This window comes from Formica exsecta, unplaced genomic scaffold (genome assembly GCF_003651465.1).
Source record: "Formica exsecta isolate Colony F162 unplaced genomic scaffold, ASM365146v1 scaffold15, whole genome shotgun sequence".
Classification (NCBI taxonomy): Eukaryota; Metazoa; Arthropoda; class Insecta; order Hymenoptera; family Formicidae; genus Formica; species Formica exsecta.
The window spans coordinates 899,746-927,486 of NW_021848825.1; the positions used below are offsets into that span (position 1 = coordinate 899,746).

Below are 27,741 nucleotides of genomic sequence, written 5' to 3' on the forward strand. Positions count from 1 at the left end.
TATTTATTTATATTTTATAAATAAATAAAATTATATAAATATTTTTATAGTTACATAATAACATTAATAATATATTATTAGAACTTGTTGTTTATAACATCAATTTAGGGTTTAATTCATATCAATAGACATTATGTCTTTTGAAACACAATGATAAGATTAAATCCACTTTTAATCTTATCATTGTATTTAAAAAAAAAAAAAAAAGATTACAAATGCAAGATCACACACGCTCTTAATACATTTCTGGAAATGTTTTGTCAAAGAGATTCTTCTATGTTATTAATATAATATAATATTATAAATCTGTGACTGATTTTATGTTATTGAATATGTGTGATCTATAATTTTCTTATCAAGTGAAATGATAAAACAATATTGAAAATTACTGGATTGTATTAAAATCATTTCTATATTAATATAAGAGAGTAAAATGAGATAAATGGAAAGAGAGTATTTTCACAAAATGTGTGTATATAAAAATATGATACAAAGAGAGAGTATTGTGTAAGTAAAAATAAATAATGTGTCATCATACATGTGTGCAATCAAAAACTAAGAGAAAATCTATCTAGAAAAGTTCTTAACGTGAGATCTGACAAGAAAATATCGAGAATTTAAAAAATAAGATTATATTACTAATTGCATATTTTTTATAGCTGCTATCATTATCAGTGATATAAAGTGCCATTCTTGATAACAGAAGTTAGGTGGAAAAATATTCAGTGTTCGTTCAAGCACTGTCTTATAAGTATCTAAAGCTGTTCTTTGAATGAACAAAAAACAATTGAATAAGAAGGAATTTTTTGTGTTGATTATTCATAAGATGAAAATTAGAAGAATCGTGTAGTACATTGTTATAGTGCAAAAGTTATTAACAAATTGAAAATATTGAAATTATGTTATGCATTTAAATTAACTAAACTATGGTTAAACAAATTTATGATAGAATAATGGATTTTGCACTTAACTAATGTGTCATTTATATTAAATTGGAATTTTAATGAGTGCTACAACTAAAAGTTAGTTCATATATTTGTGGAGAATAATATGTTTTTCTCTGTTTATGAAACTTGGTAAAGTTTTAATAATTTATGGGACAATTGCACACACAATATACACATACACATTTTGTCATTTACACTCTCAATATTACATAATCATTTAATGTAGTTGCATACAATATGATATATAATATTCCTTTAAAAAACTGTTAAGTATCTTATACATCTTTTATATCACACTATAAAATTATGTTTAGTAATGCGTGCTTTATATGCTTTTAACCTGTTTTTAGCAGAAAATACTTTTTTCATAAGAAATATTAAAAATAGAGCATGTGTATGTGGAATAATCATTTCAAGAATTAACAATATTAATTTAGTTACTAAATTTAATAGTTATTAAAGAGAGGATTGTGATCAAATAACATATAGATCGAAAGGCAGAGGCATGGTTTTCTCACTATTTGATACTATTATCCGTCTGAACTTTTCCTGGTTGTCGGAGACTCTGGCTCTGCTGAGCAGTTGGGGAAGTTTCTCCGGGTATATCTGTTGTTTTCGTCCAGCTACAGCGCAGCTTATTGTCCGGCAGAGGGGCGTGGCGACAGAGCTGACCAACGCCATCCCGGCGGCGATCTCCACGTCGGAGAGCCTGGAGAGTGCCATGAACATGCACTTACCACCAGGGGACAACCTGTCTACCACGCTCTCGTCTCCCCAGTTCTCCCAGGCGCTATCAATGTTCTGGTCTGCTTTGCAGTCGGGCCAGGCGGGCCCTGTCATCCGTCAATTCGGCTTGGGATCGGATGCCGTCAATGCCGCAGCCAGTGGAAACATCGAAGAATTCGTCAGCGCTCTGGAGTCCGAAGTGAAGAGCGGTCAGGGACAACAGCAAACGCAACAGGGGCAGGATGACAAGAGTAAGAAGCAATCACCATCAGCCGCTAGTCCCGATAAGGACGATGACGATGAAGGCATGGCGTTAGATTAAGAACAGGATTTCTACACATCTTTGAGAGGTTTTTTTTCTATATGGAAACCATGCACATTGCATATATATATTATGTTATATAATAATCTACAATACAAGTCTTTTTAATGGATACCATATTCCTCTCCGATATAATTTAGGTAACATGTTTTTTGAAAATATATATGCAAATGTTTTTCTAAGTGTTCGATAATCCTGTATTTATACATCAATGAAAGATTAGTAAACATGTCGATATAGAGAAACGTTAAACAGAAATGAATAGAAAATTTGATCATGTATATTTATTAAAATTACACATATGTAATAATGGACAATTTTGTATACATACAATACATGTTTACTGGATTTATTATTGCTTAAATAAAATGCAGAATTTAACAAATAGTACAATTTATTTATCAGCTATATTTATTATATATATATAGCATATTTAAGTATATATATTTAGAATGAAATTTGATTGTATTATCTAAAATTAAAAGAAAACAGTCTTAGAGAAGAATAATGTATGTTTTATTCACAATGCACTAAATTGTTATGATAGATAATTGCAATGAAATATAAAATCGCCAAAAAAAGCGGGAAAACGATGGTCCAATCGGGCATTTTTGTTTACGACGCACAAGCGCTTTATTGGCCCTTCGCGATAATCGATATTTAATATCAAGGGTCTATTTTATCATTTGGCTGGATTGAATAAAAAAAAAACGAAATATGTCCATAAGTAACCGTAATGTCGAATTATAATAATTATGATGAACATTTGATGTAATAATTTTAATTAATTTCCTTTTTTTGCTAGGAAAAAAGAGGTTAGGTCAAGGAAGGGAAGGTAGGTTGGGGGGACGCCGTGAAATGTGTTGTCAGGTGTTGCATGGTTGATTCATGGCAGTATTCTATTGGTTGTTTGATTATGACATCATTCAGGCACAGTTGTAAGCTGGAGAAGCCAAAGTTCTGGGTACTTTCAATATTATCTCCTTATGATAAAACCACAGGTATTTAATCACATTTATTATTAACACACTTAGCATGCAATGATAATATAAAGTTTAAAGAGCGGAATATTTTTTTTTGTTTTTATAGCTATAAATATCAATTTAAGAAATAAAAGTGTGCGTATACGTGTGTGTGTATAAAAAATAAGAAAAATTGCTCCAATCGATTTTATGCGTAAAATTTTAATATTAACATGTTGACATAAGCGAATGATATGTAAAAGTGTTAATTAGACATGGTTAGTATAGTAAAATACCTATAAATTAAATAACATCGACTACATAAAAATCTTAAAAATGAAACAAATATATATAGTTCTTAACAAAGAATGGTAACAGGTAAAATATATCTTTTCAACAAAAGTAACATTTGAAAAATCGAACAGTGAGAGTCAAGATTTCCCTCTATGATATAAACGAACGTATAAAATGTAGGTAAAAATATAAATATTAGCGGGTGTCTCATATATATATTTTCCTCTTTAAACGTTAATAACATCAAATATAATTCATGAATTTCCTCTGAGAGATATATGCACGCGTAGTACAATTCGTGAAAAGACACCGGTTGGAACGCGCGGGCTCGTTGCCGCGCGGATTCCACTTCGATCGAAGCAGCCGGGCGTTTTGTTTGTAAACAAGACCCCGTTTGCGGGCGCCCGCTTGTTTACAGCCCTGAGAGGCGCGCGCGCGGCTGCGCGAATCGAACAAGTAGTAGGGGGACTCCCTCGCGAAACGCTGATCGCCGAATGCGCCTCGGCGAAATTCAGAGCTGAAAAAGCCGCGGCTGAAATAACGTGTCGGGTCGAACGAGGCCCGAGTTTCTCGTTTGCGAGTGTGTATACGATCGGTCGTTGCGGCGAGCCGCGACGCACCGTGGCCAGTGTCATCGTGTAATAAGCTGCGGGTATCGCGTTAATGCCATTGTTGTGATAGCGGTACCGCGGCGGTGGTGTTGTGAGCGGGCGGGGGAAGACAAGCGAGCAGGCAAGCAGGCATAGGCTAGGGAAAACGGAAGAGAGGGTGGGGGAGTGAAGAGGTGACGCGAGGTAGCGAGACTGTGTGCGAGAGCGCAGATACCCGCGCGCGCAGCCCATACGTGTGGCACAATGGCAACCTTGACACTTGGTGATCGTTTTTGGCGGCTCCGCGCCGCGGAGATCGCGCGTCCGGCGGCATCGCGTCGTGAGTGAAAGCGGAGGGCACGCCTTGAGCAGCAGCAGCGGCAAACACAAGAGGAGGAGAAAAAAAGAAGACGGAGGAGGTGGAGGTGGTGGACGGACGGTAAATGGTGCCGAAAGACGCGGGAGCGATGCGTACGTAGACGTCGACATCGGGACACGACGCAGGAGTCACGCATCCGTTACATCCGTGTAAGTCTGTTTTTGCGATGCGGATTCGCGCGCACCGAGTGTTTCTCTTCTTTGTTTTGATTCTGGCCGATCCGGTTCGCGAGCCAAGTGGCCGCGAAGAAGTCGTGTCCGCGTCGCGTTTTTGCGTCGCGTCATGCGCGCAGGCATTTCGAGGCATTTTGACACGCTGATCGCGAGAACAATTCGTCGCGGCCGAGGAATTCAATTGAAGGTTAGACAAGTGTCATTGGTCGCGCGCTCTAAGCAGACCATAAGGTATCAATTACCTTCGGGCTTCGTTCTCGTACTTGTTCGTCGTCGTCGTCGTCGTCGTCGTCGTCGTCATTGTCTTCATTGTCTTTTCGTTGTCGTGGCGACGTGCGTAATGTTTGCCGCGTGCAAAATATAATGCGATAAATAACGATAGCTTCTGAACGATAGAAATTGCGTCGTTTGATTTGATGATTTATTTTGTAACGAATTCTATTTATGGTATCTTTATCTACGACCGTTATAGTTAATTAATTTCGTTCTTATCAGAGTATTTTTAATACATTTGCATAACATCGTTAAAAGATTAATAGGGGGGAACGCAATTTTTGTAAAATTGTATACATATGATAAAACGTGTTTAAAGTACCCTCGGTCATGACTTAAAAAAAAAAAAAATATCTAGATTCGTGTAGAACGTTGCAGATAGTTTTAAATAATTTTAAGGGATTAAATAAGGAAGCACGCGAAATTGCCTTTCGCGATTTATCGTCCGGCAAAACGTGCTCCGAGAAACGTCACTCGCGCGAGTCCGGCGCGACCGGTCGGACGACCCAATTTCTTTTCTCGTCGCTCGCGGTACGTACAGACAATATATACGGAGATGTACGGAGGATGTATAGTGTACTTGCTACGCGTTCTTTGTGCGTATGCGACGCGTTGAACGTACGCGGAAGTAACGTTTCTCTTTCCGCGTTCGGCTTACGCACCGCTCGAAGAAGAGAATTAATTTAACGATGTTTTCGAAACAACAATTCATTGCACTCGTCACACTTGTTTCATATATTTAGCGCGTTTTTCGATGTAATTTTTTAATTAATAAGAATAAAAGTTGAATTATATATTCTTAAAGCCGTAATTTTAAAGTCCGAGTAATAAATAATTGTCTTTCGAATATTTAAATTGTACAATGATTTTCCTTCGGATCATTGATTTGTTATACTACGTTAGCAGATTGCGATTGATGAGGACGCGCGGATAAAAATCTGACGACACGAACAATGATCGTAAAAGCGTTGCGTCGTGATATTTCATCTCGTTAACTTTTCATTTTTATTCCATAGAAGATATTCGAAAATCAATATACAGAACAACAGAAACCAAGAATTTTATCTAGTCCGAGAATTCGATCAATTCAAATAAATTAGTTACATTAAGATAATACACGAGAAACGCATAGCTAAATATTTCACAATGCAGAGCATGTCGAAGTTAGACGACGGTAACATCGTTCACGTATCTACTTTTAAATCACGTTATACTTTATCGCGATGCTTTAGTTTGTCTTATAAGTATGCACGGTGTGCGTTAGGTATATATCGATTGCTATACTCCAAGTAGCGATCTGTTTGGAATAGTTTTATTTAACGCACACATATTGTGACATTTTTTCTTTTTCATAAAACTTTGATGTCTGCAATTCAATTCGTTTTTACATTCTACATAAAATATATTACAATAAATATTTTGAAATATTTTTAAATGAGATTTAAATGTGACATTTATATAATAAATTCTCCGAAAGAAAGATGAAAAAAATTGGATATCGAGCGATTCGATAAGTAAATGGGCAGAGTGCTCGGATTTATTTAATTGTGTCGATTATTGATGAACTTGGTTCTCTCGGCTTTTGTCATCATTCACAACGATATCACTTGCGCGCGCGTGCAAACGTTCGTATGAACAGACGACGGCAAAGTTGAAATAGAATCGAGAAATATTATGCCATTTGTTGACAATTGACAACTGCCTTGCACATCGAGTGTATTTTTTATTTTATATGTTTCATCTTTTACGCGTGTATTGAAGTAAAAGAATGACTACTTTTGCAAAGACGGACACAGGATTACATCCTATAAAAAAAAAAAATTATCTGTCATTACATTATTTTTTTACGATAATGTTACGACGGATGTTAAACATAACAATCGGATTAAGTTGGATTAACATAAATAAAAAAAAGATTGCGAGAAAATAATTTACACACTCGTACGCATTTGTTATATGCTGTTTTGAAATCATATGTAAATGAGTAAAAATGTAAGTCTTAACGTTATCTCTCAAAAGATGCCTATGAATAATTTATTTTCAGGAAATTAAACACATTTTTGTTTAAAGAAATAGATAAAGAATTTTTCTAGGATTTAAAAGTAGAAACTTTATCATTACTGCCTGCCTGCCTGCCTGTCTTTTCTTGATCTTGCGAGCGCACCGAGTTTGAAAGAGAGCGAAAAGAGTACGAGCGTAAAGAGATAAATTTTGACATTCATGCATGGGTGTTGTGTTGCAGGGAGTCGGCGTGGTCACGTGTACGCATCGTGTGAAGACTTTGTTGACGTCGGAGGCTGTGAGGGATGCGATTTCCCGAGTTCGCGAGTGATAGCCGTTGCAGCGCGACGGCTGTTGTGACCGCGTAGTCCCTCGCATGTACGCACGTGGACAATCTATAATAACGCAGTGCATAGTCGTGCGCGCGTGAACTGACGGCTGGAAATGCCGGTGTAAAGTGAAGAAACACAGACGCTACGCTCGAAACGATCCGTAATTCTTGCATCTTGTAATCCAACTTTCATCCCGAAGAAACACGCAAAACAAGGTGAGTCAAGCACGCTACGCAGAGAAGCTATCGCGTGATTCGAAATCGATAGAATTTCGCCAAATTTGGTTTACCGTGACTGCGAACACGCGAGAATAGTGATCATTGAATGGTCTGATCGCGTACATGCAGGTGCAAAATCGAATTTATCGAAATTATCACGCTTTCAATTCCCTCATATTCCATTGGCCATTAATTCTTTCAAGATTCCGGCGATAATTTTTTTTTCCCGAAAGATCTTGAACTTTTGGAAATATAAAAAGGAAATCAACACGTATACAAAAGATCTATCCATTTGTTTTGCCTAGATGGTTCACAGATTTACTATAGTTTGAAAGAGAATTTTATGTAATATAAAATATAATTTTTACGTTTTATTTTCTTTTTTATAATAACTGTGAAAGGTCGTCTTGAAATAATTAAAGCCATTTTATTTGCAACATAAATTGCTTTGTTTTCGCTGTAGTAATATCTCCCTCTATTAGCTTTATAATTTCTATTTATTTATTCTTTGCATATATTGCTTTATATCTATGATTTCTGTGGGTTGCTTGAAATAGTTACTTTAAACTTATACTGTTCTCAATCTTTTAAATTAGGTCTTTCACAAATCTGTTATCAAATACAATCGACTATATTTTCACCGCACATTTAGCTTGACCGAGAATTGACCGCTTCTTGCGTTAAATAGATGTTTAGAATACGAACCAAAAATTGCTGAAAATTGATTATAAATTACACTTAAAGAGTGGCAAAGATTCAAGGGTTTTAAAAAAATATAAATTCTGACATGTGTGTTTGTCTATGTATGGTATGTATTATAGTGTTAGCAAAATGAATGGTTGTTTGTTTCAGTTCTCATGTATTACGATTTTATTATCGCGAGCGTAGAACACGTCATCTTGCTAATCTCGGGCAACGTTAATCACTAAGTTAATTTGTTCAAACGAAACCGCGAGTTTTTTTTTCTAGTAATCTTCCATACGACGGAGATACCTAGTTCTTAGCAATCCGATTTAAGGCAAGCGTACGAGAGAGCGAGAGAGATGTTATAAATTTAAAGAGACGTAGCAAGGACGATGCACGGACAAAGAATGAAAGGAGCAAAACGCGCATGCAAACAAATAAAATGAAAAAAAAAAAAACGAGTGGGAAGAGAGAGGAAAAAGAGAAAAAAGTGGGCAGAAGAAAGGAGATGATGGAGAATTACTCGGCGAACTTGAGAAACGAGAATCGCACCGGTCTGTCGAACTTTTCGTATGGACGATATCTTGCGTTATTTTTTGTGTATTCCGAAACTGATTTATAATCCGGAACTGATTTATAAAGTAGATCAGAGATTGTTTTTCTTTAAATATTACATTATGCTAGTAGGATCAGAACTATTCATTTATAAATATGAAATTGCTATAAAAATTGCACTAATGTAGCTGATAAATAATATAATTTTGTTTGTTATATAACTAATCATTATATGTATAATAAAAGAAAAAACTAAAAATGATTATGTAACTAATGACTAATCGAGGAATTCTGAATTTCTGAATTTCTCAGGTGTATTGCAGAAAACATTATAAATTTCTTTCTTTATTTACTTATTCACTTTGTTTTTACATTATTTTCATAAAGAAAATAATCAATTGAGTAGCAATGCAATTAAAAATTGCAGCGTGATGTGAAATATGGTTTTTGAATATAATTGTTAAACTTTTAAATTCTTTAATTTATATTTGGACTTGTCCAAAGAAGAGCATTTGTCGGCCGTTGATTAGACTATTTTGTATATTTACAACGCACTAGCATAAATATATATATATCCTCTGTGGAGCTCTTATTTTAGTATATTGCAATTACCCTACTGCAGTTTCCTAAATTTTTGTATATTTTTTCGAAAATATTAATTATATCGATATGAGTCTTAGTTTTTTTTTATCATGTTGTTTATATACTAAAGGAAGTTATACAAGAGAAAAAAAATTTTGTATAAAATGTTTCACACAAAGTTGTACATCTCTTTAATGCTATTTTATTATCAGAGCACAAATGATTTGCGATACATCACCTTTACAAAGTATATCTCTTTTTGCGATGTTTGTTAGCGCAAAATTTTATTTAATTGTAAGAATAAGACTTGATTGAAAAATTTACTGGTTGTAACATGCTTAAAAACTTGATGTGATGACACTAATTTTATAGAAAATCTAGAGAAAGTGTAATACAAAAAAGTATACAAAACATCTCGTGAATTGAATTCGCTATGCATGATTTACTCAATGGGTTTTATAGTTATAAATCTCGAAAGAATAAATGCGACTAGAAAAGTACCCGCTACAAAACAAACGACAAAAATATACCAAGTTTCTTCGTCAAATACATCGGTGAAGGCTGGAACTTGACTGTAGAGCATATCGATAAGTCTTAAATTATAATCTTTATTATTTCCCATCTCGCTCGCCATTTTTGATATCCTCCTTTCCGTAAATTTAAGATCAACAAAACAATGTTGCACGGATATTTTTTTTGTATGATCGGCTTTCTATCGTAATCAAATATTTTGATGAGTATCAAAATTATTAAGTTAATACAGATCGAATGTTTTTCTAGGAAATAAAAAACCCTGCAAGAATATAAATGATAATCATTGTAATGTTTATTTTGACATTATTTTCTACGAACTTTTAAGCAGATTTAAAGATTAATTTAAATGAAATAATTAAGCTGTAGATAATTGACAACTTTCTCGAATTAACATGTATAGTTTTTCACTTAAATTACTTTATAAAACATGTCAGAAAATAGGACAAAGCGATCTCAATGATATATGTTGAAAAGGTATAATTTGAAAATATTTGTTATATTTAAATGAACTTCAATGAAAACTTAGACACAAAAAATCAGATATTTAATTTATTACCAGTCAATAAGCGATCTAAATAAGTCGCCAATTAAATTAGCCCAATAGTATTACTGGCCTCTTCTTTTTTCCTTCTTTTTGTTTATGATGTTGTTTCTTTTTCTTTTTCTTCTTTTCTTCGAGTTCTTTTTTAGCTTCAAGCACAGCTGGATCAGGCGGAACTAATTTAGTAATATGTTTGTTGTAAAGCTCCAAAATGTTCAGAGACGTTAAAAAAGCTGTTTTTAATATCACCTTTTCACCTGATTCTGAAAAGTAAAGAAGTCGTGTGATCTATTTTCGCGTGATCACGATGGTAGGAGAGAAAATATAAGAAAAATTTAATTTAGGCAAATAAATAAATAATTGCAGTTCTACTCTTATTAATTTAGCAAATAGATTTCTTATTAATACACCCAATGTACTAAGAATTTGTTAGATCAGTCAGATTCTGCATAGCTGCAGAATTATATTTAAAATATCCTACATATTTTTCATATCTAAAATATCTTTATTAACACTTTTTTATATTATATGACATATAATGAATGCTTGTGTGAATGAATTTTTTTTGCGATGTTAATATATTCTAAAGCATGAATGATGAATTTGAACACATAATACTTTTGTTATACTCACGAAGACTGAATGTAATTGTTGGTTCGGAACGATCGCACACGATTTCCGTTTTCATCAAACAATACGGATTTGTTGAACAGATTTTCGGCGCGCTAATGTAAAATTGAAAATCTCTGCAAGTAAAAAGCGTTATGCACGTTATTCTTTTGCGTTATCTATAATGAAGTGTCGCATCGATTACAGCGCATGTCTGTACATTCTCTTTAAAGCTACAGAAATTAAATTTTTTGTTGCCTAAATCTATGTTTCCTTCTTTTCTCTTTTCTCTCTCTATCCTTAGCTTTGGCAGTTTTGTCACTTGATAGTCAAATACGCGAATTACGAATTTCCATTATATTTTTCAATGTTTATTGTTTCCTTTGACAGGCAAAATGGCACAAATGGAGCAGCAATTACCGCTTCCAATGCCAGATTTAAGCACCCTTCGTATAACTACAGCCGTTTCCATGCTTGGCAAAGCGTATGGATGTGGCCAATGTAATGGTAAGTTCAATTCCAAGAATTGAAACAAAAAAACAAGGAATGTAAGAAATTTTATAACGGATCGCAAGGAACGTTTATCTATGCGCATTTCTCTTTGATATTTCTGATTAGTGATAAAAAAATAAATACATAGATGGTCATCTTCTTTAACTTGAAACATTTTTATATCTGTGCAAAATATTCAGGATAATTATTTAAAACTATGTAATAATCCAATTTAATTAATCATCTTAAAACATCTTAATCGCTATATTAACTTTTCGTCTCATCTACATAATTATCGATTGAAAACCGAAACGAATGATAGGATTAGATAAGGGAGAATTCTAAAAATAAAAGTAAAAGCAGGAAATAACGTACAAGCTATTCAAAATGACGTTCACGCGGATTGACTCGATTGACAGCTGTTGTTATCTGATTTAATGTAAAAACGAGAGAGATGGATAATTCACGTCGCGAATAGTATCGAGCGCAGCCACGATTGTGTACAAACGTCAAATAGAATCGGGACGGGCACACAGTTAGGGAAAAGTTGTCTCGTTCTTTACCTCGCACATGCTGCGTTTTGTACCTCGAATGTGGATTATCCTGGAAACACGTACACAGCGCACGACGGAGTAGCTCGAGAAATTTCTGTGGTTAAAACGCTTTCCCGACTAATAAAAGCGTTATGCACGTTATTCTTTTGCGTTATCTATAATGAAGTGTCGCATCGATTACAGCGCATGTCTGTACATTCTCTTTAAAGCTATAGAAATTAAATTTTTTATTGTCTAAATCTATGTTTTCTTCTTTTCTCTTTTCTCTCTCTATCCTTAGCTTTGGCAGTTTTGTCACTTGATAGTCAAATACGCGAATTACGAATTTCCATTATATTTTTCAATGTTTATTGTTTCCTTTGACAGGCAAAATGGCACAAATGGAGCAGCAATTACCGCTTCCAATGCCAGATTTAAGCACCCTTCGTATAACTACAGCCGTTTCCATGCTTGGCAAAGCGTATGGATGTGGCCAATGTAATGGTAAGTTCAATTCCAAGAATTGAAACAAAAAAACAAGGAATGTAAGAAATTTTATAACGGATCGCAAGGAACGTTTATCTATGCGCATTTCTCTTTGATATTTCTGATTAGTGATAAAAAAATAAATACATAGATGGTCATCTTCTTTAACTTGAAACATTTTTATATCTGTGCAAAATATTCAGGATAATTATTTAAAACTATGTAATAATCCAATTTAATTAATCATCTTAAAACATCTTAATCGCTATATTAACTTTTCGTCTCATCTACATAATTATCGATTGAAAACCGAAACGAATGATAGGATTAGATAAGGGAGAATTCTAAAAATAAAAGTAAAAGCAGGAAATAACGTACAAGCTATTCAAAATGACGTTCACGCGGATTGACTCGATTGACAGCTGTTGTTATCTGATTTAATGTAAAAACGAGAGAGATGGATAATTCACGTCGCGAATAGTATCGAGCGCAGCCACGATTGTGTACAAACGTCAAATAGAATCGGGACGGGCACACAGTTAGGGAAAAGTTGTCTCGTTCTTTACCTCGCACATGCTGCGTTTTGTACCTCGAATGTGGATTATCCTGGAAACACGTACACAGCGCACGACGGAGTAGCTCGAGAAATTTCTGTGGTTAAAACGCTTTCCCGACTAATAACGGCCGCACGATCAAGACACTTCTATAAATAACAACGGGGGCTGCGGCTGCGGATCGTCTGCTAGCTTAGCGCGGAGGGTGCGAGTTGCGCGTGCGTACACTATCGACGTCATCGACCGCTAACCTGATCTGACCTGACTTGACAGTCCGCCGTGGTTGTTACCCAGCCCCCTGCTTTTACCCTCTTGTGAAATATGATTCTGTTCAAAACTATGTACGTTCGATATATTTATTTTTTTTTTTTTTTTTTCATAACGTGATTCGGATAATTAAAGTATCAATATTTTGAAAAAATATTAATCCAGATTCCGAGAGAGAGAGAGAGAGAGATAAAAGTTTTTCTCTTCGATATAAATCGTTTTGCATTATATTTAAAATCTCATGTATTTAATCGAGTTTCATATTATGTAATAAAAAGACTAATTACGACTTTTGCATGAATGTTTTCATCTCGCGATTTTCGAGAAATTATTTATTTTTTCAAGAGATCATTTATTTTTTTAATTTTCCAAGAATCTAAAAAGAGCGAATATGATTTTGACAAGAACATTACGGATATATCTTATTCAAGAATACAAGAATGATCGAAAACGCGAGTATTCGTATGGATGCTACTGGAAAAAAAAAAAATTGTTATATCGATCGCGTTTCAAAATTCCCGCGAAATCGCTGTGATGCGCGGACAACTTTAGGGAGACTAACCTCGTATGCTTGACGTCTTTGTGGAACGGGTCGAAACGAAAGTCGATCCTTTTGACTGGCGTTAGATTGATTCTCTTTAACTGCTTTATGATCGCGCTCATCACACCGATGGAGCGCGTTCGGCACCCGCTGAAATGGATCGACATTTTTAACGATGAAATGTAAACACGTAATCGTACGCGACGAACTTGGTCGCGATATCGCACTGCCGGACAGTGCCGGAACCATAGACATAATATATCTAGACCGAGTGTTGAGGAGTGGGAGCCGAGGTGCACGTAGAAAAGGACATACTCTGTTTCGTGCCCCTTGCGTTCTCTCTCGCTCGCACGTAGCATGATGAAAGAGAGCGCTATGCTCTGTGCGAGCGAGAGAGAACACAAGGGGCACGAAACAGAGTATGTCCTTTTCTACGTGTATCTTTACCCCCACTCCTTAAATAAAGGCAAACGCTCGGTCTAGATATACTATGTCTATGGCCGGAACTTGCCGTGTCAGTGTTGCCATCCGGCAGATTTTACCGCAGGTTGGCAATATGTTTCGCAATATGCGCGTCAAGTCTTGCGCAATAGTCTTCATTTATAATGATCATCGAGCACGATGTATCGATAATTTTTTTTATTTACGTATATTGCTCGAGAAAAAAAGGAAAAATTATAAGCGATATGGATTATGTGAAATTACAAAATTTATTATTTGGAGTTATCGCGATCGGGATAATACTTATAGTTTCTTTTATGTAATCCCCTAGGTAGGAAATGTAGTTTTTTTGACGTCATTTTGACCTAATTTGACGGCAAAATAACGTCAAAATGGCTACTTTTGCTACCTGGGATATTGATCATGCATATATATGAGTATTACGTTGTAACGTGAAATTATTGCTTTTAGTTCAAGGTTATTATGAAATTATACGAATGGCAATATTTTAAGAATGAAATGAATAGAGTTTTAGGAAAAAAAAAGGAGAGGAAAAATAGAGGAAGAGGAATAATGACGTGTCAATTAAATTAACACACACGTATCGATACACACATTCATCGCTATTTTTATCCATTGTTCTCTGAGTCAACCGAGGAATTATCACAGAAAAGTCAATTGTTGTGACGTTTTAAATTAATGTCAAGTGAATAATTTCACGCTCATCGAACGATACGATATTCGGGATAATTGATACAATCGGAATAATTGTTCGAAAAAATGTTCAAATCCCGCGTGTATAACGAACGAGCGGAACGCTCTCTGGTTGCGGTTCGCGGTGCGAAAAATTGTCGAACCGCCGCACTTCTCGAAGAGTCGGTTAGTCCAGGTTGCGCGGCCAATGGGCGCCGCGCTAGCGGACGCCATTGCAGATGGACAGTCTCGTTCGGTGGTGGTGTCGTTCGCAGTGTGTGTTGTGGGGAAGCGTGTGGTGTGGCCAGCGGGGTCTTGTGTTGAATTTTTTACTTATTTATTAGTGGTTATCTGGTCTTTTACACTCGACGGCAGCGAATATGTACCCCGCAGGACAACGTGAGTGTCTCTGCTTCGTCGAACCCGTCCCGGGTAGCCGCGAAAACCCCCGTAAACACTCTCGAACGTCCCGCTGACATCCGCGAGCTAGCGTGCTCGCGAGCGAGCTACCTCGCGGATGCGTTCGCTCGCTCGGCCGTCATGGTGTCCCTCGGATGCTCCTCTATCTGAGCCCTTGATTGTCTATCGGTCGTGTTTGAAAAAAACGTTACGGGAGGGGAGGGACTCGCGACGCCCGTGCGTGATCCTCCGCGGATGATTCGCTCAATGACCTCGGATGAACCTCGTTCAACAGGCACGCGTGTCGTCATTCACCCGCGATTCGATTTATGGATCTTTACGCGTTAGCTAATCTTAATCTAACTACTTGCTATCCCCTTCTATATTATCATCTTATCTGATAGACAAAGAATCGAATCTTTAGGCCTAAGTAAACCTAAGTAAGATAGGCTTACTCTCTCTCTAATGGCCTTAAGTGTATTGATAAATCGGTGATTTTCCGTGATATTTCTTTTCAGATCTACATCCAAATTTATAGCATAGATAGAAAATTAATCCTGTATTTAGGCAAATAGATTATATGATTATGTGTGTGTTATATATCTTGCATAAATCACATATTAGAATGATTGCCTTATGTTAGAAAGCATACTTATCGGAAGTATTTTTTTAAAGCATTTACATGTTGAATCTGAAAAATAGTATATATATTTTAAGTACTATATATACGTGTGATATTAATATATATCATAATATGCTTCGATATCACTTGTTAAACTTTAATAGCAATGCATAATCTGTTACATAGGTTTTGGTAAATTAAAATGTTTCAAGTTGGAAATAAATATTTAAAGCACTATTGCAATTTGTTCTGGAAAGTACAAACTAAGATTTACTTAAAATGGCAAAGTGTTTTTAATATACTATTAATTTAGAATCTGTGTAATTTACGCAATTCTGAAAAATTATTATATAGAGAAAAAGATTTTGTATATTGATGACAGTAGAATATTTTTTTAAAAAGATTTTGACACACACTTTGAAAAATAAAATTGATTAATGAAATATTAATAGTGTTTTTTTTTTTTTTATAGATTTATAGTAGAAATATCTTTTTGCATAGGCATAATGTGAGTTTAAGATTATGAATTGATCAATTTTTTCTAAATTACAAACAGTCAAAGTTATGGAGAAAGATTCCAATATCTATCTGCATATAAATATTGGATATTATAGCAGAATGAAACAAATGTGCAAACAAAATAGCTACAACAATAGTAATTGTTAATTTAATGCATATTTAGTGTTGAAAGTAATATAACTTAGTAAGGCTAATATTATCATTTTTATATTATGTGTTATTTAATATCTAGTTATGTTTTTTATTTTCTGTTTTTTTAACTGTGATATGACAGTATCATATAATGTTTATATGCTTGAACAATTTATCTGGGTGTTGAATTCAGCATATTATTTGTTTAAGATATGAAGATGTTGAGAAAGAATATTTTGTTAATTATCTTGTTAAATGTGTCTAGAGATATTTTTTTGCATTTTGTTACAATCACGTTATATGTAAAAAAAAAAAAACTAAGATATTGTAATCTGTTAACTTTGACTTAAAAAAGTTTTTCTTATTGAGCATTTAATATTAAATTCGTCGTTAATAATAATTACTTGATGTCTGCAATATCTTGTGGACTATTATCATTGCGCATAGATATTCGTTGCTGTACGATCTGATTATAATAAACTGAGCATCCCCGAGCACACAAAGAGAAATAAAAGATGCAAAGTTCAAGTATGTAATATTATTCCACATAAATACAGACAAAGTATACATAATTGATATACTGATTTTTTGAGAAATATTTTATATTATTTTACATATTTTTGCAGCCCCTCCACCTGGACCTTCAACAAGCGGTGGTGGTTCTGTTGGGACAGCAGCGGGAGTAGCGGCAAGTAGTGTCGCAGCTCCCAGCAATATGGGGCTTGTTCCCGCGCAACAGGCACACACTCCTCCTCAACCTACAGAACTGCCAAGTAAGTATATATTTTATAACTTTGTTAAATAAAACTGTTCTCTGCTAAGTAAAAAAAATGATGAAAAATTAATATTCTTTTGCCCAGTGTTTACATGCCCTCGAAGACCAAACATAGGACGAGAAGGCAGACCGATCGGTTTGCGAGCTAACCACTTCCAAATTAGTATGCCACGTGGCTATGTTCATCATTATGACATTAGCATACAGCCTGATAAATGTCCTCGGAAAGTTAATAGGGAAATTGTAGAAACTATGGTTCATGCATATACTAAAATATTTCAATCTCGTAAGCCTGTATTTGATGGCAGAAATAACTTGTACACAAGGGACCCTTTGCCTATTGGGCATGATAAAGTAGAATTAGAGGTGAGTTACTATTATTGAAAAGTTTAAACTATGTGTTTCATGACAATTATTATATAATTATCTTTGCAGGTCACACTGCCTGGTGAGGGTAAAGATAGGGTTTTCCGTGTTGTTATAAAATGGTTGGCGCAGGTATCGTTATTTGCTTTAGAAGAGGCTCTAGAGGGACGAACTAGACAAATTCCATATGATGCTGTTCTCGCTTTAGACGTCGTAATGAGGCATTTACCATCTATGACATACACTCCAGTAGGTAGATCGTTCTTTAGTACACCAGAAGGATACTATCATCCATTAGGCGGAGGCAGGGAAGTGTGGTTTGGATTCCATCAATCAGTGAGACCATCACAATGGAAAATGATGTTGAATATTGATGGTAAACGTGCAGAAGAAAAATTTTTGATTTATATTATGCCTTTATGACTTTGTTACTCATCTATCTATATTTTTAGTCTCTGCCACTGCCTTCTACAAAGCGCAGCCGGTTATAGAATTTATGTGTGAAGTATTGGATATCCGAGATATCAATGAACAAAGAAAACCACTGACAGATTCTCAAAGAGTGAAATTTACCAAAGAAATCAAAGGTCTCAAGATTGAAATAACTCACTGCGGAGCTATGAAGCGAAAGTATAGAGTGTGCAATGTTACACGTAAACCAGCTCAAATGCAATCGTAAGCATATATTGAAATGATAATATCGTCGTCAGAATAAAACAATAGAAATATACAACATTGTAATAATTGTTAACTTACAGATTTCCATTGCAACTGGAAAATGGACAAACAGTCGAATGTACAGTTGCCAAATATTTCTTAGATAAGTACAAAATGAAGTTGCGCCACCCACATCTTCCTTGCTTGCAAGTTGGTCAAGAACATAAACATACGTATTTGCCGCTCGAGGTTTGTGCGCAAACATTTAATTTGTAAACATATTTTATTATAGAGAATATAAAATGACAAATAATTATTTATGACATTATAGGTTTGCAATATTGTTGCTGGACAACGTTGCATTAAGAAGTTAACTGATATGCAGACCTCAACCATGATCAAAGCTACAGCGCGTTCTGCACCAGATCGCGAACGGGAGATTAACAATCTAGTTAGAAGGGCTGACTTTAACAACGATTCTTACGTACAAGAATTTGGATTGACTATATCAAATAGTATGATGGAAGTTAGGGGTCGTGTTTTACCTCCGCCCAAACTGCAGTACGGAGGGCGCGTAAGTTCCCTCAGTGGACAGGTGAGAAACTTTCAACTGAATCAGGCAAGTCTAGTCGAATCACACATTTGCAAGGGCTAATAATTTTAGCAAGCATATAAGTTTTTTTGTATAGCATTGGATGTGTGTATGTTCGATGAATAGTTTATTATATTTTCTATATTTTATACTGCAAAGTAAAACTGTGTTAGAGAGCTATGATGGATATAAGGCACTATCATGTTACTCGTTATTCCTGATTTGGGCATAGATTCAATATTTGTTTTACATCTTGTGTAACATAATAGCATTTACATTTATATATTTCTTAATTTAAATTATATTCGTGAAAATAATATACATTATCAACATATATATTTAATAATAAAATTGTTTGATATATATCTCTGTACACGTGGCCAAAAGTTGTCAAATGAATGCATGGGTTCTAGACCTGGTTGATTTGATATCTGAGCTGTTAGTGTAACGAGTATTCAAACTACTATCGTGATAAATTATTATTGATAGATATGACAAAGATATAAACAGCTTTTCTCCTACAGTGATAAAGAATCATAGCTTACGGTTTACAAATGTAACTAATGTTATATTTGCAGTCCGATATCACTCGTGAAAGTCTGATGTCATCAGTATTTGTTCCATGCAACAATATTTCTAATTATACATATATAAATTATTTTTTTCTGCTAGATTTAGAATCATAGAAGTTTTTATTTATGCTTTTAAAAAAAAAGTTGCTTTTAAAACCGATTGCATTGCGAATAAAATGTATGAAAAATGTATGGAAACACTGATGCATCTACTAGGATAATTACATATTGTTTAAACAAATTCGCTTAATTGCTCACAATAACGTATGTCTCTCTCTCTAAAGACGAAGCAGCAGGCAATGCCTAATCAAGGCGTGTGGGATATGCGTGGCAAGCAGTTCTTTACTGGAGTGGAGATTAGGGTGTGGGCAATTGCTTGTTTTGCGCCACAAAGAACAGTACGCGAAGACGCACTACGTTTATTCACGACGCAACTCCAGAAAATTAGTAATGATGCTGGCATGCCCATCATTGGGCAACCATGTTTTTGTAAATACGCTACTGGACCTGATCAAGTCGAACCCATGTTTAGATACTTGAAATCGACTTTTTCGCAATTGCAGCTAGTTTGTGTTGTACTACCTGGAAAAACTCCTGTATATGGTAACTATATATGCTATAAATTAGAATGTCTCAGATTAAATTACATATGTTTTACGTGACGTTTTACGTTTTAAGTGATTTCAGAATAATTTTATGTAACTTTTGTAAATGTATTAAACTGAAATAATTTATGTTTCTATTTCTTTTTTAGCTGAAGTAAAAAGAGTAGGAGATACATTATTAGGCATGGCGACTCAATGTGTACAAGCGAAAAATGTCAATAAGACATCGCCGCAGACGTTATCCAATCTCTGTCTTAAAATAAATGTCAAATTAGGAGGCATCAATAGCATTCTAGTACCTAGCATAAGACCGAAAGTGTTTAACGAACCAGTTATATTTCTTGGAGCTGATGTAACTCACCCGCCGGCGGGAGATAACAAGAAACCTAGCATAGCCGCTGTAGTGGGCAGCATGGATGCCCACCCATCTCGATATGCAGCGACCGTTAGGGTTCAACAGCATAGACAAGAGATAATTCAGGAACTCAGTTCGATGGTTAGGTGAGCGATTTGAATTAATTTATAGAACAACAAGACATTTAATAAATATACGTTTTAAATACATAGACATTTTCTAATTGTGTGACATTTCAGTAAATGTGATATCGAGATTTTTTCTGATGACATTTTGCCATGAATTTTATAATAATTATTATATAAAATCATTAAAAGCTATAATTTTACATGTTTAATAAACATCGCGGAATTATCAAAAAGTAATAATTATCAGTCATATTACTGAAAGTATTGTCACATTTATCTCAGTTTTGCTATTCATGTTTGCTTCTTATTTTTTTTGCACTGTTAAATATATCACTTAACGATATCTTTTTTGTTTTTTAAGGGAATTGCTTCTAATGTTTTACAAGAGTACGGGCGGATATAAGCCGCATAGAATAATTCTGTATCGCGATGGTGTTTCCGAAGGACAGTTTCTCACCGTTCTACAACATGAATTAACTGCCATTCGTGAAGCATGCCTCAAGCTCGAGATCGATTATAGACCCGGTATAACATTTATCGTGGTACAGAAGAGACATCACACGCGTCTGTTCTGCGCAGACAAAAAGGAACAAAGCGGGAAAAGTGGAAATATTCCAGCGGGCACAACTGTCGATGTGTGCATAACTCATCCAACGGAATTTGACTTTTATCTCTGCAGTCACCAGGGTATCCAGGTAAATTTACTAGTCTTTACACAAAAACATGCTCGATTGTCACAAATACACCGTATGCATTTCTATAAATACTTGTTTTTATCGTTTCAGGGCACATCGAGACCATCGCATTATCATGTACTTTGGGATGATAATCACTTTGAAAGCGACGAATTACAATGTCTCACATACCAGCTGTGTCATACTTATGTCAGATGCACGAGATCCGTCAGTATACCAGCACCGGCGTATTACGCTCATCTCGTAGCTTTCCGAGCCAGATACCATTTGGTCGAGAAAGAGCACGATAGGTGTGTGCATTAACATACTTTTTGCCATATCGCCATAAATGCAACGGAATTATGCGCTGTTTCGGGAAATTTAATTGTATCGTAATTTTTTTGATTTTACAGTGGGGAGGGTTCTCACCAGTCGGGTTGTAGCGAAGACAGGACACCGGGTGCGATGGCACGAGCAATCACGGTTCACGCTGACACGAAACGAGTTATGTATTTTGCATAATTCTGTTCTTTGGATCGAAATATCGTACGAATTCAGTCTTGCTTATCTCTGTGAGAAAATGACTGTATATAGTTGCACCTCTGTGACGAGTGAAACCGATGAGGAAGCTTCATCGGACAGCCGGGAAAAGTCACAGCACAACTATAGCGCATTGCGTCATAAACTTCTGGACTATTTAACAGTTAGAGCGATTGAATGGTCAATTTTCTGTATTTTCTTCTTTCCTTTTTCTCTCTTTTCTGTCTTCTTCTTATCGAGTTTATACGATAGCTTTTTTTATATGTGTGACATATATTGTATGTTATATTCACATCTGTACAGAAGGAAAGAGCGAGTTCTCGATTGATTTTATGAACTTTGTATAGAGTAAGTTTTTACGAGGGTGCTTTTAATTAATGCGCGCGCAGTTTCTAAATCAGACTAAGCTATTTTGCACTGGTAAACAAAACCATTTGCAAAGGTAGATTGAAAGTAAGCTAAACAAGTTCTTTTTTTCTTTATGGGAATTAAGCTAGGTTAGATTATAGAGGTGATTGGGTGTGACCTCTTAAACAGATTGATTTAAGCCAAATATGGATTTCTGCACTATCTTGCACTTCCAAGATAAATAGTACTTTTCGATTTAAACGACTTCATAATGAAATTAGTGCGGCATATTACGCTTATTTTTTCAGGGAACGAATTTTCCCTAGCATTTGTGTGCAAAATAAAGGGGGAAAGAACAAAAGAACCAAAATCATGATTGTATAAATCGCTATTTGCGAGACTGTTATCCTGTTGTATGTGTGTATAGTTTTTATTTCGTAAGGAGTGTACAACTCCATTCTGTAAATTCTGTAAATTCTAGATCTCTAATCATGCTGCTGAGATTGGCATAATAAAAGCTAAACAATCGGTTGATGATGATAATATCTTTAGGATTGTGAATTACATTACGTCATATCTGAATCACAATGCCGCTATCTTTTATACGAGATGCACTTTAAAAGTCTAAATCACTCACAAAATCATTTTAAAAATAATCCTGGAGTATTCTCAAGAAAACCGATGAAACAACACCAATTTGTGTGTATACTTCGTCTAAGTAGCTTAGTGGATAAGAAAGGACATAATCTTCATACATAAAGACAATTATGTAGTAAAACTAGCCGGGAAATGTTATATATTGAACTCGCGCTATTTATGTGACTTCCGTCATAATTTTTAACGGCTTTGAGTGTCTACTTGAAAAAAAAAATACTGTAGAAAGTCACTCTCCCTTCAGTAAAATATCATAGTCATATTTGCCAATATGATTATGATATCTTATTAAAAAGTAATGCAGAGAGTTATTCTCTTAATCTCCATATTTCTGAGAGTTGTTCTCTCAAATGGACACTTTAAGCTTTAGGATTCAAATTTAGCATAATTTAATCGAATATGGTCATTTTAATGCTACTAATTGTTAGAATGCATATTTTATTTGTTTCATTTAATTTCTCATTAAGCCGCGTTATCGTCTGCACGTTGCACACAGCTCATAATCTATGCTTACAACTATCAATGACATTACTGAACTAGGAGATACAGCTAGGATATAATTTTAAGGATGTATACAACTTTATCTGTGTTAAATGCGTATCGGGTATGAAAGTAAACGGATATCCGTGTCTGGTGTCCAAGATAAGCCGGGGCGTTATCTACTCAGATAAAAGAATAATGGCTATGAATAAGCCGAATTTATATGGCATTAAATGTGGGCCGATAACAAGCCCTTTTCACAGAACGTGCAAGAAACGGGATAAAAATAATAAATCGCGATATTGCATTGATGTAATGTGAAATTATGCAAACGTGAAGATGCACTAGTAATTGATAGGATTAGCTATTGCTTTAAAAAGAGTGGATTGTGAAAACCAAGATTAGCTGTAAGAGTATTATACGAGTAAGATCTTTTATCAATTTTAAGAGAATAAATATCCGTTTGCTTGATAATGCCAAACTTTAGGGATTTCATATTTTTACTCTAATGGTCGCGATTCTTGTGCAAATCTATTTCAATAATCTTTTGGAACAATAATTATTAATAATTAAAATAAGAGCAAAGCCTTGGAAGTAACATGTATAATCCAAGTTATGGCATAGGATCATATATTAATAGATCGAAAAAATTCTATTAATATATGAACAGAAATCGTAATATACAGTGTATAATTATGTATCAATAACTCGTCGCGTTAAATTATTATGTATTACTGTTAGAATCATTAATATATATCTCAAGATCTTTTTTTTTTCTTTTTCTTCTAATTATATAAGTATTTGCATAGGGAAATTGAATTGCCGTTGCAATCAACTATGATTCTGACAGTTTTTAAATCAGTATTAATAATAACAATGCTTTTATTGAGAGAGAGAGAATATTCTTGGAAAATTATTTTATTGAACCATCGATTAATACATGCAAAAGATCGAAAATGCTATCTTTGACTGTATTAATGATTCTAATATTAGATTTATAAAGGATATAATGTTAATATTATATCGGAAAGTATGGAAAGAGAGGACCTTGATCTATTAGTAATATTTATTCTAGTTGTTAAAGTAAAGCATGTAGAATTTAAAGTAAAAAGTTCTGTATTCTCGGCCCGTACTAGACGCAGCCACAGTTATAACGAATATCTAGAATTCGTGGTTTTTAGGTGAAGCGTTACTTCTCTTTTCGGGCACATCTGCGCTGATAGCTATATAACGGCTTTTATTATCATCAAAACCTGTCTCGAAACGACGCAGGCGTAGGCATAGTTCGGATAATATAGTCAGGACAATTGATGAAATGGGTAAAATATTGGAGAAATATTAAATAAGAAGAAAAAAATAAAACAAAAAAAGGAAAAGATTATTTATTCGCGTTGTTGAAGATACACACAGGTACCAAATGTGAATAAGCGACAACAAAATATAGGGACCGTTACTATATCAATCGTAATTGAGTATTACTGGTAAAGTAACGTACGAAGGGATGAATGTTATTAGACTAAGGTGAATTGTAGATGATGCAAATTAGATTTTAAGGCAAATAAGAAGCTGCTATAATAATTTAATCGATGTCCCAGTGAATACCAAAATGAGATCGGATATATTGATTGACCGCAAAATTAATTAATTTAATAAGTTGTTTTTCACATACAGTCAAAGTATACTAATGGTATACGAAACCGTTACATTCAGCTGTTAAATTTCTTTGTAAGATTTAAAAAGCATATCTTCTTGTTTAAATAATTCATTGATATGGTTTACAATTTAGCTTCGTGTTTGCAAGGAAAATGAAAGAAAATCTGTGAGTCGCATATCATAAAATATCCTTATGAATGCGGGCATGTCAAATGTTGTTATGCAACCGACTGCATGATATTGTATATCACTGTGTTTTTATCTTCTCGTGTTTTTTTGAAAGCAAGAAATTCGGTTCGATATTTTCCTGCGCCTGCACGAAAACAGGACTAGAAAAAACCGAGAATACGAAAAACGAGACTAGTCCTTATTTACAAATACACATTTCAATAATTTATCCGTAAATGATCCTTTTTTCGGTAATGAAACTGTTATATATTTCTATAAACCTTGATTTGAGATAAGGATGTATGCGCTATATGCAAAATATTTCAAGTATTTCACATTTTCTCTTAGCAGTATATTGCTCGGCGACTATATAAGATCGACATTTCTTACGAGAATGTTTAATTAGAAGTTATTAACCGTTGCAGCTTTATATATAACTCAGTTTTTTATTACTATGAAATTTTTTGTCAAATTTTGAGTCCATTTAAAAAATGTTTTTATTTGTTTATATTCTTTTGCAGTTTGATTTGCTGAAAGTTGTTAATTTTCAATGTTAGAAAAACGGTAATTAAGCCTTTGTGAAAGTCTTTGCCGGGGATAAATTAACTCCAAATTTATTAGAAAAATTACAACTGATAATACATGTACATTCGAATTCTTCTTAAAATGTATAAAATTAGAGTATATATAAAAAAATTGAGTGAAAAACTGAGAAATTGTAATAAGGAAGTAAAACCTAGAAAAAAGTTAGGTATAATTTCATAGCATGCAACTATGAGATGTAAAGTTTAATGTAAGGTAAATAATTTATATTTGTATATCTATATAAATATATATACTACACGCGCGCACACATACATACACACACACACATACAAGGTTATAGTAAAATTACTGTATTTCTATATGTTATTACTTCTCTTATTAAAATAGTAAGTTCTATCTTATGAAAAGTCAAGAGTATGTCTACTTTTCCAAGATTCGCCATCAATAGTCTCCTAAGCTTATGGTACAAAAAAACACATAAGATAAATTGCACGAATACGCGCATAAAGAATAAGTAATATTTAAATCACGATTGTGTAATATTAATTTTGCAATATCTTAAAAACTTCTGTTCTAGAAAATGTAATATTTTGCGAAGCTATTCCGTCTCACGTATGCATAATATTATGTGGATTTTTTAGATTTGTATAAAAAATATATGTATACACAGATATTAATATAAAACTACATACACATATATATATTTTATGAGACTACACACTAAATATATAAGAATATTTCCGTTTTTTAAATCTTTGTTTCGTTAGCGTATGGGAGACATATATGCGTATCAAAAGTAGAAATACTGAAATCTTCAATCTTTCTCGCTAAATTTTGACTTTTCGGAAACGTTAGCGACTTTATTATACACTGTAAATTCGCTTACTACTTAAGGCGTGTGCGAAATGTATAAGTTTCAAAGTATCAGCTTTAAGAGTGCCAGCGTCCAATGGATGAAACGATCAATAATAGCGTTAACGTGACGACAGGGGACGACATTAGCGTTAGGTATAGTTCTGTCTTTAATTTCTAAGTGTATGTGCTGTTACTACTAGTACGCATGCTATATACAAGTATGCTACGAGAAAGAGAAAGCCTGTCTCTGAAATATGAACACGGCGAGTCTGGAAAAATAATAAGACGTAACATGATGCAGGAACGACTGGGATTAGTAATTTAACATTGTAAAAGTAACGCTTTATGTAGATTAGGTCGTTTTGTTGACGATGGGGAAGGGGGAGGACTTTAACGCCGAATTTCGAGTGTCTAAACCTGGCGGCTACGCATTTTTCTTCTGTCTCTGTCCTACTACGTGTACTCGACTACAATGTTTAATTATCATTAAGAAAAAAAAAAAAGAAAAACCATTCGACAATTATATCTAATTCTGTGGACCGATTTTCTGTAGTGAAATAGCTAATAGTGCTATTTTTAAGAAACTTGTACGACAAAAACAGAGATAAATGATTGATCTCTTACATTGCTCTATCAGGAAAACAACAATGGGGGCATTAACGGTATTCTTTTCGTTAAAATTTTTTTTTTACATTTAATGAATGTTTGACGTTTTTATTATAATTATATCAATCATGTGTTAATCCACGACTTAGCATCGTCGATTCGAAATTATGCTTTAGATAATGTAATAACGATGAAAGCTAAATCTGTCAAGATGCAATTTTTTATTATAGTCGAATAAAATACACATACCGAAGTTATGGTGTATTATGGGTGTATATCGTTCGTCATTGAAAAAACTCGACATTTTTTAATTTAAAATGCAATAGTAAATTTGGCACATTATTATTGCATTATTTGTGACATTCCAGTGTACATATATAATTCTCTATAAATAATATCTTTTTAAGTTATATATTTCATGGATGTGTATTATATTATAATATTAAAATCAAAGTATCTGAAGTTTTTTTTTTATTATATAAAAATAGTAAATGGCTTTCTCAATGTAATCGAGCTGTGAAGTTGCTTAGTTCCTCGAATGAATTAAGTATCTTCTGACAACGTTACCAAGAGAAAGCATTTCTTTTACAAGATTTAAACTTTTACAGTCATGTATCATCAGAAGTTAGAGTAAATTTATATGTGTCAACTATATATATATCAAGTTTGAAGCAAGTAAATGTTACGTTATATAATATTATATATATAATATTTATGCAATTCCTCTTTTTTTATATTCCTTATTCTGAAATTTTTTAATTCATAT

The 27,741-nt window shown here is 34.2% G+C and overlaps 4 protein-coding genes and 1 long non-coding RNA gene across 10 annotated transcripts in view; 3 read left to right on the forward strand and 2 right to left on the reverse strand.

Annotated features, from left to right (window-relative positions):
• LOC115232811 (proteasomal ubiquitin receptor ADRM1) overlaps window positions 1-2,382 on the forward strand; it is a 4,750-nt gene extending 2,368 nt beyond the window's left edge. For 2 of the 4 annotated variants that reach the window (XM_029802918.1, XM_029802919.1), the window contains exon 5: window positions 1,597-2,382. In XM_029802918.1, coding sequence (XP_029658778.1) covers window positions 1,597-1,995 — 399 coding nt within the window. In that variant the 3' untranslated portion in view covers window positions 1,996-2,382. The remainder of the gene's footprint in view (window positions 1-1,596) is intronic. The other 2 variants (XM_029802920.1, XM_029802921.1) reach the window with 1 other exon arrangement.
• A 1,320-nt stretch (window positions 2,383-3,702) lies between these two features.
• LOC115232814 lies at window positions 3,703-11,771 on the forward strand. Its single transcript, XR_003883660.1, has 3 exons — window positions 3,703-4,369; window positions 6,909-7,214; window positions 11,113-11,771. It is a non-coding gene; the product is annotated as an uncharacterized LOC115232814 (long non-coding RNA).
• LOC115232813 lies at window positions 9,224-9,765 on the reverse strand. Its single transcript, XM_029802923.1, has one exon. The coding sequence runs from the start codon at window positions 9,670-9,672 to the stop codon at window positions 9,481-9,483; it is 192 nt and encodes a 63-aa protein (XP_029658783.1). The 5' UTR covers window positions 9,673-9,765; the 3' UTR covers window positions 9,224-9,480.
• On the reverse strand, window positions 9,225-13,861 carry LOC115232812. Its single transcript, XM_029802922.1, has 4 exons — window positions 13,617-13,861; window positions 10,747-10,859; window positions 10,129-10,376; window positions 9,225-9,831 (listed from the first exon to the last, which is right to left on the reverse strand). Exons 1-3 carry the CDS (start codon window positions 13,760-13,762, stop codon window positions 10,165-10,167), a joined length of 471 nt encoding a protein of 156 aa, XP_029658782.1. The 5' UTR covers window positions 13,763-13,861; the 3' UTR covers window positions 9,225-9,831; window positions 10,129-10,164.
• On the forward strand, window positions 11,897-26,855 carry LOC115232810 (protein argonaute-2). Of its 3 annotated transcripts, none has more exons than XM_029802915.1 (12): window positions 11,897-12,251; window positions 17,028-17,174; window positions 17,262-17,542; window positions 17,612-17,918; window positions 17,995-18,217; window positions 18,301-18,448; window positions 18,531-18,818; window positions 19,648-19,966; window positions 20,118-20,469; window positions 20,813-21,146; window positions 21,237-21,436; window positions 21,539-26,855. In XM_029802915.1, the coding sequence occupies exons 1-12, from the start codon at window positions 12,140-12,142 to the stop codon at window positions 21,645-21,647; spliced, it is 2,820 nt and encodes a 939-aa protein (XP_029658775.1). In that variant the 5' UTR covers window positions 11,897-12,139; the 3' UTR covers window positions 21,648-26,855. The 3 variants fall into 3 exon arrangements, with proteins under 3 accessions (XP_029658775.1, XP_029658776.1, XP_029658777.1); XM_029802916.1 differs by having other exon boundaries at window positions 12,140-12,251; window positions 18,531-18,794; XM_029802917.1 differs by lacking the exon at window positions 11,897-12,251 and adding an exon at window positions 15,110-15,128 and having other exon boundaries at window positions 18,531-18,794.
• Window positions 26,856-27,741: the final 886 nt, after the last annotated feature.

What these genes read in the sequence shown, in the direction of transcription:
- LOC115232813 (XM_029802923.1), bottom strand. Translation starts at nt 9,672, where the DNA reads ATGGCGAGCGAGATGGGAAATAATAAAGATTATAATTTAAGACTTATC.
- LOC115232810 (XM_029802915.1), top strand. Translation starts at nt 12,140, where the DNA reads ATGGCACAAATGGAGCAGCAATTACCGCTTCCAATGCCAGATTTAAGC. An exon ending in ATGATAAAGTAGAATTAGAG is followed by an intron (nt 17,543 to 17,611) that starts GTGAGTTACTAT and finishes TTATCTTTGCAG; the next exon opens with GTCACACTGCCTGGTGAGGG. An exon ending in GAACTCAGTTCGATGGTTAG is followed by an intron (nt 20,470 to 20,812) that starts GTGAGCGATTTG and finishes TTGTTTTTTAAG; the next exon opens with GGAATTGCTTCTAATGTTTT.
- LOC115232812 (XM_029802922.1), bottom strand. Translation starts at nt 13,762, where the DNA reads ATGTCGATCCATTTCAGCGGGTGCCGAACGCGCTCCATCGGTGTGATG. An exon ending in AAAGACGTCAAGCATACGAG is followed by an intron (nt 10,860 to 13,616) that starts GTTAGTCTCCCT and finishes TTTTACTTGCAG; the next exon opens with AGATTTTCAATTTTACATTA. An exon ending in AACAATTACATTCAGTCTTC is followed by an intron (nt 10,377 to 10,746) that starts GTGAGTATAACA and finishes TTTACTTTTCAG; the next exon opens with AATCAGGTGAAAAGGTGATA.